Consider the following 9,465-nt stretch of genomic DNA (forward strand, 5'->3'; position numbering starts at 1 on the left):
AGGGACCGTTTCGTTAGTTAGCGAATGTATAAATACACACAACTCAACCTCCACTCTCTTTACTCCTTACGTTTCTCTGAGAGTATAAACTAAAAACGTAAAAAAAAAATCAAAACATCAAATAAAAATAAAATCTCACATTCTGGAAAACACACGCAAATCTCTTTGCACAACGCCGAAAAAAACCCCTAGAGATCATCATCCACCTATGGCGGCGGCGGTTGCATCAGGAATTGCCCCGACGACAGCGATGGTTGATCAAGTCCCTAACCAACCATCCGTCGTCACGGTTGCGTCTCCTAATTCAACAACTCCATTCACTCAGGTAGCCGCCGTGGCTGCAGCCGCTGCGGCTGCAGAAGCGTTACAAGCGCACCCTAACTCGTCTCTCTACGTCGGAGATTTAGACCAGAGTGTCAACGAGGCACATCTGCTGGATCTGTTCAACCAAGTTGCTCCTGTTCAGACAGTTAGGGTTTGTCGTGATCTCACTCGTCGCTCTCTTGGTTACGCTTACGTCAACTTCGCTAATCCCGATGATGGTACTTTTATATTTAAATAATATTGATTAAAATATTATTTTCATGGAAATGTGGATGTTCTTGTTATAATATAAAGTTTTGATCATATTTAATTGTAACACAGCGATGCGAGCGATGGATAGTCTGAACTACACACCGATCAGAGACAGGCCCATAAGGATCATGCGTTCGAACCGCGACCCGAGCACGAGACTTAGCGGGAAAGGAAACGTTTTCATCAAGAACCTCGACGTGTCGATCGATAACAAGGCCCTGTACGATACGTTCTCCATCTTCGGGACTATACTCTCGTGCAAGGTGGCGATGGACGTGACGGGGAGGTCGAAAGGTTACGGCTTTGTCCAGTTCGAGAAAGAGGAGACCGCTGAGGCTGCTATCGACAAGCTTAACGGGATGCTGCTTAATGACAAGCAAGTGTTCGTGGGACACTTTGTGAGGCGTCAGGACAGGGCTCGGTCCGAGAGCGGGACGGTGCCACGGTTTACTAACGTGTACGTGAAAAATCTTCCGAAGGAGATTGGTGATGATGAGCTGAAGAAGACGTTTGGGAAGTACGGTGATATCTCGAGCGCGGTTGTGATGAAGGATCAGAGCGGGAACTCGAGGTGTTTCGGGTTTGTGAACTTCGAGAGTCCCGAGGCGGCTGCGGTGGCTGTTGAGAAGATGAATGGGATTAGTCTTGGGGAGGATGTGTTGTACGTTGGGAGGGCGCAGAAGAAGTCTGAGAGGGAAGAGGAGCTGAGGAGGAAGTTTGAGCTTGAGAGGATAAGTAGGTTTGAGAAACTGCAAGGCTCGAATTTGTATTTGAAGAATCTTGATGAGAGTGTGAATGATGAGAAGCTCAAGGAGATGTTCTCTGAGCATGGGAACGTGACCTCATGCAAGGTTTTTGTTCTTGATCCTAAAATACATTTTTATAAACCATTTATTAGTTTAATTGTACATAGAGTAAGCTTGATTTAAGTGTTTTGTTTGTGGCCATTTTTAGGTTATGATGAACGCAGAAGGTGTGAGCAGAGGGTTTGGTTTTGTTGCTTATTCTAGTCCTGAAGAAGCTTTAAGAGCTGTAAGTGTTAAGTAAATACTCAATGTATATACATGTTTAACTATACTGATGGTCATTTGAGATGATGATTATACAGATGAATGAAATGAATGGGAAGATGATAGGGAGGAAACCTCTTTACATTGCTTTGGCTCAACGCAAGGAAGAGAGGAGGAGCCACCTTCAGGTTCTTCTTATCCCTCTCACTGAACTGTATGACTTGTACAGTGACAATGATTCTCATATTTCTCATTTGTGTTTTCTTGTTTCAGACTCTATTTTCCCATATGAGACCAAATGGGACAATGTCGCCAATGGCATCACCAATGCCTGGTTTCCACCACCACCCACCAGGAGGTGCAATGGCAGGTCCACACCATCCAATGTACGTAGGACAGAACGGTCAAGGTCTGGTGCCGTCTCAGCCTATGGGGTACGGTTACCAACTTCAGTTCATGCCTGGTGTGCGTCCAGGCTCTGGTCCAGCCAACTTCATGATGCCTTACCCTCTTCAAAGGCAGAACCAGCCTGGTCCACGTGTTGGGTTCAGGCGTGGTGCTACTAACATGCAGCAGCACTTCCAGCAACAACAACAGGTAAGTAATGCTTGTTTTCTTCAGATCTATGGATAGTAGCAAGTTTGTCATCCTCAACTTTGTTGGGGGTTGTTGTTATTTTGGAAACTGGCAGATGATGCAGCAAAATGCAAGTCCGGGAATGAGATACATGGGTGGCCCAGGCAACAGGAGGAATGGAATGGAAGGAACTGCTCCACAAGGCATCATCCCTTTGCCATTGGATGCATCTGCAATCTCTCACAATGGTTCTCAAAACCCACAGAAGCCACCACTCCTCCCCATTTCTAAGCTCATGTCTGCCTTGGCTCTTGCTAACCCTGCTAATCACCCACAGGTCTTTTGTCTTTCTGATTCCCTCATCTCATTACATTAGATTATATGCTTGTTGAAGATTCTGTCTCATTGCCAATTGATGATGACAGATGCTCGGGGAGCAGCTCTACCCACTTGTGGAGAAGCAGGAGCCAGTTCATACGGCCAAAGTCACCGGGATGTTGCTGGAGATGGACCAAGCCGAGATCCTGCACCTTCTCGAGTCACCTGAAGCTCTTAAAGCCAAAGTCTCTGAGGCGCTGGATGTGCTCAGGCTCTCTGCTAATCCACCAGCCGTCTCTTCCGTTGATGACCAGTTCGCCCCCTCGTCAACAGAGTGAACTGACTCCTTAACTCTCAAGACATTATCTCCTGTCTTTTTAGTAAACAATCTCTTTTTCGAAAAAACTTTTAGGAATCGCTTTCTCTATTTTGCAACTTTAGTTTGTTTTCAAGTTCTACTCTTTTTATCATCATTTCTTTGTTTTGGGTCTTATCTAATGATTTAACTCATTCAAGTCTCTACTGTTCATTCTAATAATCAGCAAAATTAAGCTCTCTGATTACAAGAAATCTGGATGTACCTCGTCATCTACAATCTGGTAATCCGAACTTACATCCGTAACTGGTTTGTCCCATTCTCCAACAGCTTCTCTGCCACTAAACCGTGCTGCTGCTGCTGCTGCTGCTGCTGCTTGGTGTCCACCCTCGTCATCTGTCAAGTAAGCGTCCCATTTCGAAGCCGGCTTAGTAACTCTTGCCGGCTCTAGTTTCCCCCGTTCGATATCACTCTCCCGGTTCATAACACTATCTGAAAATTCCAAGAACATAAAGTAACAACAATAGCAACAAAAGATTTCAAAGCCCTTTGTAATAAACAACATTCACAGCTCTAACCAAAGCCAAAGATTCAAACCTTGCTTTTGGATGCTGCGCCTAGAGAAGGAGGGCTTGTTATCGCCTCTATTAACGCCTCCTTTAGCTGATGAAGAAGGCCCACCACCAACGTTAGAGTGTCTGTTCAGCTTGGGCCTTTTGAACATCTCGTTCGGAGGAATCTCAGTCACAATCTTCACCTCTGTGAAAACGACACCACTTCATCTATCAGTCTTACTAGATGCAAAGTTAATTTTTCAAAAAAAACTACAAATGTACCTTCTTCTTGGCCGTCTTCCTCTACAGTTAAACTCCGCCGTTCGTTAGGTGGATCGGAATCGAGGTACTCACTCCAATCAGATCGCTTATTCTTACCTCGAATCTCCTCACCGTCTTCAACCTCCTGCTTCTCCTCGTCGGCGACTTTACGAGACATGTTGAAGGATTGAACGAAGAGACGGAGGTCCTTGGCCTTGTAGCCCTGAGCGAACACTTTCCGCACTGATTGCTTCTGATTGCAAACCACGCAGATCCAGTTGTTGCTGCTTTTCTTCTTCTGCTTCACCTGCATCGTTGAGCATTCGAAACATTGGAGAGCCAGGAAGAGAATACTCGACATTTTCCTTCTTCTTCTCTCTAGGGATTTCGATTTTTTTTGGCTTTAAATGTATATTCGTTTCTTTCGAGTGTTTTTAAGCGCCAATTTGGCGAATTTTGGGCAATTCCAGATTATTCTCTATCCGGTTTGGTTAATAAGAGATTTGGTTTGGTTCAATTCGGTTAAAGATATATAGAGAGTTCCGGTTACTTATGATATTTTTCTTTTTCTTTTTGTAATGTAAACGCTGATTGGTGACAAAACTGCGGACTTCTAGAAAATTAATTGAATTCCGGTCTTATGTCACCATCTTGATTACCTTAAAGTAAATTGATTTGATTCGGTATATGATTCCATAAGATTCCTTTGGTTCCATATAACATAAGACTAATCAAAAAATAAGGAGCTTCGGTTAATTTTGGTTAAGCTCCCGCGTTTTCTTACACACTCAATCCGCAATCGACATTGAACCCTAAAACCCAAATCCTGTAGTCTGTAGATCGTAGGTGGAAGAGTAAAAGACCATGTCGCTTGATAAGCACATAGAGAAGGTGCTCTTTAGCGACGAAGCAATCGCCGAGCGGGTGGCTCAGCTCGGATCCGAGATTACCTCTCAGTTCTCCGGTGACTCAGAGCCGCCCGTTTTCGTCGGAGTAGCCACCGGTGCTTGCCTCTTCTTGGCCGATCTCGTCAGGCGAATCGACCTTCCCATCTCCATCGATTACATCAGAGCCGATTCGTATGCCTCTGGTACCGTCTCCAGCGGATCTCCCAGAATCTCATTTGACTTGAAGCTCGACATCACCAACAAACACGTCTTCTTGGTAAGTAATCTCCGTCGTCTGATGGATCTTTAGGCACTTTGAGTTTCAGATTCATATGAATTTCTTGAAAAGTTTCTTCTTTGTTAACTAGCTATGCTTCTCTGTTTTTGTAAGGTTGAGGACATTGTGGATACAGGTAATACCCTCAGCTGCCTGATAGAGCACCTGAAACTGAAGAAAGCATCATCTGTTTCAGTCTGTACGCTACTCGACAAGCCATCGAGAAGGAAGGTCCATTTCAAGCTGGTTGGAGACGGGAAGTTCTACAGTGGTTTTGAAGTAAGCTACTTCTCTTGATTTTTCTTTGTTTCAGTTGTTGCAGTGTTATTATGCCTTTTGCTTGTCTAATCCGTGACAAACATAGGTATATTGTTGTGTTTAGGACTTAGGCCCTAGGGGATTAAGACTATTTACTTTTTCATGGGATTGTTTTGATTTTAACATGTGCTGCGACTTCTGGATATGTGCAGTGTCCAGATGAATTCGTTGTGGGTTATGGCATGGACTTTGCAGAGCAGTACCGCAACCTATCTTACGTTGGCGTATTGAAGCCTGAATGTTACATGTGATCAAATATTATCACATGAACTGAAAGTCAGTTCATACTTTAAACAAATTTACTGGGCAATCATAAGAACTTTTGTGACCTGGCCCCTCTATATTGTTGTTCAAAGCAATTAAGCCAAAGTTATAATAAAACAATGATTCTAATGCATGTTGGTGTTATATGTTGAGCAGGAGCTTCACATAATACATAAATTTCATATACCTTTTTGTTATAGAAAAATCATAGAACATTACAATACAGTGAATAATACATTATATGCCAAGAAGTAAAGACAAACAAACAAATAGTAACATCGGACAATAAGGGATTTTGTCTTCTTTCTTTCCCTCTGTTACTTCCAGGTGAGCAGAGGAAGAGAGTTCTTGGCCGGAGGAACAACAAGTCCATCGGAATCATACAAGATAACACCGGAGAAATCCGGAAGCTGGCATTTTCCACCCATGAGAATGTTCTTCTGCCACAACGGACCTCGTCTCTGATCCCCACTCAGCAGCATGCTCGGCTCGCCGTTGTCTGCCTCATAAACACCACCACTGTTCATGATCATCATCGTCATGTCGTTTTGGAGATGTATAACGGGTTCATGATCTCTAGAGCCATAACAGGCAGTCCAACGGCGAAGCTTCCTCTTTGAATTAGAAGCGAGCCCTGAAACGCCAACCGCAAGCTGTTTTGCTGCGGCTATTAAACCAATTTGAAAAACTGTACGAGACTGCGTTTTGGATGGTGGAATGGTACTACTAGCCATTGAATGTGTTAGTTGTAAAAGCCAAAGAGCGTTGGTGTTGCGGCTCAAGAATTGTGAGTTGATACTGTCTTTGAGCAAAGGGGGGGTTTATGTAGTAGTAGAAGTCACTGGAAATGGAGTGGTTAGTCAAAGGTCAGCGAGAAGAAGCATTTGGTTCAGGTTTAGGTGCTTATGTGGTTTGGTTGATGGTTTGACTTGATGCCGTCTTTTTTTCCTTACTTTCTCCACGTGGCAAATTTTTATGGACATCTTAATGGGCCTAATGTTAAAAGTCCATTGAGCCCAAAACTCTCTTACTCTTCTTCTTCCTTCCCGTACGCAATCTGAACTTCATTTCTTTCCTGCGCCGCCGACCAAACAGATTCCTCGGAGGAAACCTAAACCCCGGCGGAGGAAACCATGCGTCGTCACTCAGCAATTGCTCTCCGAAACCTATTCACCAGAAGCTGTCCACGAGTCTCTCAGAATCTAAGCACTACCTCTTCTCCAGCTGCCGTAAACTCGCTCGGCGGCGTCTCGGGCCGTATCTGGTCTCCTTCGCCGTGTCGGATCCCCAACGCGTCATCAAACGTCTCCCACGAGAATAATCAGAGGAGATTCAGCAGCGACTCTAACGGGCCAGATGTGAACAAGGTTGTGGACGAGATCAATCTAAAGTTCGCGGAGGCGCGCGAGGAGATCGAGATGGCGATGGACGCGAAGGAGACGGTTTACTTTAACGAGGAAGCGGAGTGCGCGAGAGCAGCCGTGGCGGAGGTTATGGAGATGTTCGAGGGTTTGCTCGGGAAGGTAACGGAGAAAGAGAAATCGTCTCTGCAGAGGTCCATGGGGTTGAAGATGGAACAGCTGAAAGCTGAGCTTCAACAGCTTAACGAATGATTGATTGGTTGATGAGGTTTGATTCTGTGAAGAACGAAAGAGGGTTAGTAATATCATCTTCGTTTTTTGTTACCGAGCCATTGTTGTTCTTGTCTGATTCAATAAATGTACTCTTTGGATTAGAGAAACAAAACGTGAAAACAGATTCAGTTGTGTGCTTTGATATCTTTGCATAGATACACATCTTCTGTGAATGAAGAACTTGAAATAATTTACTCATAGTAACATATAACAATCGCAAAATTCAAATACAGTCATTGTACAACATGTTGCAATTATGTTCACTGGCTCTCGAACTTGAACCACTTCCAGTTAGCATAGATCTCTTCGTCCTTGCCCTGAGGGAAGCTGCTTGTGATCGGAGGAGGAGGATCAGTAGTAATCTCGCTTCTTGTTGTTATCGTAGGCATCTTTTCTCTGTACTTCTTTGCCATTTCTTCAGCCTCCATAAACACTTTCTGCTTCGACAAGATTACATCATAACATAAAATGGTGTTTTTGTAATAAAAGAGAACATGTTTAAGCCCCTATGATCGTTGGATAAAAGATTTGCAAGTTGTACCTCTCTATTTGTGATGAACAACCCCGGCTCGCTTTCAAGATCTGCAATGCTGTCGAGACAGAGAAAAAAAAAGGTTGGAAGAAACATGTTTTAGCTTGTTACTGAGGACTAGTGAGTTTCGGTTGTGTTTCTATTTAAGGTTTTTTTACCTTAAAGATATCTTGTCTGGAAATAGAGATTTCACAACCAGAACTTTTAAGCTTTCGTCCACCTGAAGCACGTCGCTAACAGATCCAATTCTTCTGCGGGTTATGTTTGAAATGTGCAGCAATCCACTGTTGGACACATGCATTAACAAAGAATTGCATTTAAAACTAGTAGTCAATAATAAGAGTAACAATCGTAACAAAAGCAATAGACTTAAACACTAACCTTCTACTACTATCCCCGAGTTTGACCTGGGCTCCATACGGTAAGATTTTGGCAACTGTTCCTTCTAAGAGTGTTCCTTCTCTAAGGTACTGCTTCTCCTGTTACAACATCATGCGACATATCACTTACTCTAGTCATTGGTTTATCTTATCAACGCAATACAGAAACCGAAACCAACCCAGGCTGTTTTTTCACTCAGTATCAAGTCGTTTTTGTCTTCATTCAATCGCGTTATCTGCACAACCAGTCTACGACCCACCTGGAAACCACACACAAAAAAACACTAAGCAAACACAGAACAGTGAATCCAAAAGCTTTGCTGCTATTGTTACAGCTAAAGAAGAAGAAACTCTTGATTTACATTTTCCTTCAACTCAGTGAAGCTATTCACTCTCTTCACCAGCTCCTGCTTTGGAATAAACCCTCTCAAACCCTGAAGTTAAAACCAACAAAAAAAAAAGCTATCAATCATCCACTTCAATAGGGGTATGAACTCAAAAACAAAACATGTGAAGCCTCCTCCTACCTCAATTCTCGTGAGAAGCCCACCAGTATTCCACTCAGTTATCTTCACTTCAACAGGCTCATTAAGCTGCTTGATCTGCCACAACCACAACAACAATTCATTAGAATAAAAGGCACCAAACCAAACAACAGCTCTCGAAAAAATCAAAGGCGAGCGAGCAAGAATAAGAACCTGCCTCACACGGTGCCAAGCGATTCTCCTAAAGTAACGTCTAGAAGAAAGCAAAGGCCTCCCACTCAACGTCCTCCCTAAAACCTCCGCGAAAATCACCGTCCCTATCTCCACCACAGGTCTCCCTTGCCGCGCAAACTCCGCAACTCCAACACCCTCTCCATCGCCATCACCATCCATAATAATCCCCATTTTACCGTGAACCAAGAACTCTTCAGCGTCGTACTTCAAATCACACAGCAAGTAATCCAACTCTCTGTCGTACAAAGGAAGTATCTCCTTCGTCAGCATCGTCCCTAACATATCGGCACCGATGCTCACATCGATCTTGTTCTCGTTACCAGAAACCACAACACCAACCACGAACTCTCCCGGCTTGGGATCGTAATACTCCACCGTGACTCTCTCCGTCTCCGTCTCCTCCTCCGATTCTTCTTCTTCTTCTTCTTCTTCGTGCTTGAAGAATTTGAGAAACGGCTCGAGAATCTCGTCGTTGTCTGCTTTCTTCTTCTTCCCACGCTCATTCTCCTCGTCCTCGTCTTGTTTCGGTACAGGATTAGGCTTGTTCAACAGCTCAAGCTCCTCCTCCTCCGCCACGATTCCTTCGGAAACGCCGTCTCGCGAGCAGAATCTCCGGACGGCGAAATCGCGGCACGGAGCGAAGCTACGAAACGGAGAGAGGCTTAGGGCTCTATTATGAAACTGCTGAAACTGCGAAGCTTTCTCCGGTGATTTGAAGTAGACGTCACCGGAGCTGCGAATCGGGGAGGTGAAGAGAGACTTGGATGGATGAATGAGAAGCGTTTGCATCTTCTTCTTCTCTTATCCGCCGCGCTGAGGATTCTTCTTCAAACGGTTTATTTT

General features: G+C 44.2%; 6 protein-coding genes across 6 annotated transcripts; 3 read left to right on the forward strand and 3 right to left on the reverse strand.

Annotated features, from left to right (window-relative positions):
• The first annotated feature begins 208 nt into the window (after positions 1–208).
• LOC130504473 (polyadenylate-binding protein 5-like) lies at positions 209–3,035 on the forward strand. Its single transcript, XM_056999089.1, has 7 exons — positions 209–542; positions 646–1,427; positions 1,531–1,608; positions 1,685–1,774; positions 1,860–2,183; positions 2,278–2,499; positions 2,588–3,035. Exons 1-7 carry the CDS (start codon positions 209–211, stop codon positions 2,816–2,818), a joined length of 2,061 nt encoding a protein of 686 aa, XP_056855069.1. The 3' UTR covers positions 2,819–3,035.
• On the reverse strand, positions 2,979–4,013 carry LOC130504474 (uncharacterized). The gene is made up of 3 exons (XM_056999090.1): positions 3,633–4,013; positions 3,394–3,555; positions 2,979–3,288 (listed from the first exon to the last, which is right to left on the reverse strand). Exons 1-3 carry the CDS (start codon positions 3,970–3,972, stop codon positions 3,041–3,043), a joined length of 750 nt encoding a protein of 249 aa, XP_056855070.1. The 5' UTR covers positions 3,973–4,013; the 3' UTR covers positions 2,979–3,040.
• A 359-nt stretch (positions 4,014–4,372) lies between these two features.
• Positions 4,373–5,488, forward strand: LOC108824429 (uncharacterized). The gene is made up of 3 exons (XM_018597858.2): positions 4,373–4,775; positions 4,890–5,054; positions 5,246–5,488. Exons 1-3 carry the CDS (start codon positions 4,476–4,478, stop codon positions 5,342–5,344), a joined length of 564 nt encoding a protein of 187 aa, XP_018453360.1. The 5' UTR covers positions 4,373–4,475; the 3' UTR covers positions 5,345–5,488.
• A 7-nt stretch (positions 5,489–5,495) lies between these two features.
• Positions 5,496–6,291, reverse strand: LOC130504478 (uncharacterized). The gene has a single exon (XM_056999093.1). It carries the CDS (start codon positions 6,089–6,091, stop codon positions 5,675–5,677), a length of 417 nt encoding a protein of 138 aa, XP_056855073.1. The 5' UTR covers positions 6,092–6,291; the 3' UTR covers positions 5,496–5,674.
• Positions 6,292–6,417: 126 nt separating this feature from the next.
• On the forward strand, positions 6,418–7,133 carry LOC130504477 (embryogenesis-like protein). Its single transcript, XM_056999092.1, has one exon. The coding sequence runs from the start codon at positions 6,491–6,493 to the stop codon at positions 6,968–6,970; it is 480 nt and encodes a 159-aa protein (XP_056855072.1). The 5' UTR covers positions 6,418–6,490; the 3' UTR covers positions 6,971–7,133.
• A 22-nt stretch (positions 7,134–7,155) lies between these two features.
• Positions 7,156–9,465, reverse strand: LOC130504476 (protein PIGMENT DEFECTIVE 338, chloroplastic-like). The gene is made up of 8 exons (XM_056999091.1): positions 8,602–9,465; positions 8,431–8,505; positions 8,266–8,337; positions 8,083–8,163; positions 7,905–8,002; positions 7,682–7,807; positions 7,533–7,581; positions 7,156–7,428 (listed from the first exon to the last, which is right to left on the reverse strand). The coding sequence occupies exons 1-8, from the start codon at positions 9,409–9,411 to the stop codon at positions 7,252–7,254; spliced, it is 1,488 nt and encodes a 495-aa protein (XP_056855071.1). The 5' UTR covers positions 9,412–9,465; the 3' UTR covers positions 7,156–7,251.

This window comes from Raphanus sativus, unplaced genomic scaffold (assembly GCF_000801105.2).
Source record: "Raphanus sativus cultivar WK10039 unplaced genomic scaffold, ASM80110v3 Scaffold1604, whole genome shotgun sequence".
NCBI classification, from domain to species: domain Eukaryota; kingdom Viridiplantae; phylum Streptophyta; class Magnoliopsida; order Brassicales; family Brassicaceae; genus Raphanus; species Raphanus sativus.

Excerpts from the sequence above, each read along its gene's own strand:
- LOC130504473 (XM_056999089.1), top strand. The coding sequence starts at position 209 with ATGGCGGCGGCGGTTGCATCAGGAATTGCCCCGACGACAGCGATGGTT. Across the intron at positions 1,428-1,530 it reads GGAACGTGACCTCATGCAAG|GTTATGATGAACGCAGAAGG; the intron begins GTTTTTGTTCTT and ends GGCCATTTTTAG. Across the intron at positions 2,500-2,587 it reads ACCCTGCTAATCACCCACAG|ATGCTCGGGGAGCAGCTCTA; the intron begins GTCTTTTGTCTT and ends TGATGATGACAG.
- LOC130504474 (XM_056999090.1), bottom strand. The coding sequence starts at position 3,972 with ATGTCGAGTATTCTCTTCCTGGCTCTCCAATGTTTCGAATGCTCAACG. Across the intron at positions 3,556-3,632 it reads GGAAGACGGCCAAGAAGAAG|AGGTGAAGATTGTGACTGAG; the intron begins GTACATTTGTAG and ends TCGTTTTCACAG. Across the intron at positions 3,289-3,393 it reads GCGCAGCATCCAAAAGCAAG|ATAGTGTTATGAACCGGGAG; the intron begins GTTTGAATCTTT and ends TGGAATTTTCAG.
- LOC108824429 (XM_018597858.2), top strand. The coding sequence starts at position 4,476 with ATGTCGCTTGATAAGCACATAGAGAAGGTGCTCTTTAGCGACGAAGCA. Across the intron at positions 4,776-4,889 it reads CCAACAAACACGTCTTCTTG|GTTGAGGACATTGTGGATAC; the intron begins GTAAGTAATCTC and ends TGTTTTTGTAAG. Across the intron at positions 5,055-5,245 it reads AGTTCTACAGTGGTTTTGAA|TGTCCAGATGAATTCGTTGT; the intron begins GTAAGCTACTTC and ends GGATATGTGCAG.
- LOC130504478 (XM_056999093.1), bottom strand. The coding sequence starts at position 6,091 with ATGGCTAGTAGTACCATTCCACCATCCAAAACGCAGTCTCGTACAGTT.
- LOC130504477 (XM_056999092.1), top strand. The coding sequence starts at position 6,491 with ATGCGTCGTCACTCAGCAATTGCTCTCCGAAACCTATTCACCAGAAGC.
- LOC130504476 (XM_056999091.1), bottom strand. The coding sequence starts at position 9,411 with ATGCAAACGCTTCTCATTCATCCATCCAAGTCTCTCTTCACCTCCCCG. Across the intron at positions 8,164-8,265 it reads TCACTGAGTTGAAGGAAAAT|GTGGGTCGTAGACTGGTTGT; the intron begins GTAAATCAAGAG and ends TGTGGTTTCCAG. Across the intron at positions 7,582-7,681 it reads CCAGACAAGATATCTTTAAG|CATTGCAGATCTTGAAAGCG; the intron begins GTAAAAAAACCT and ends CTGTCTCGACAG.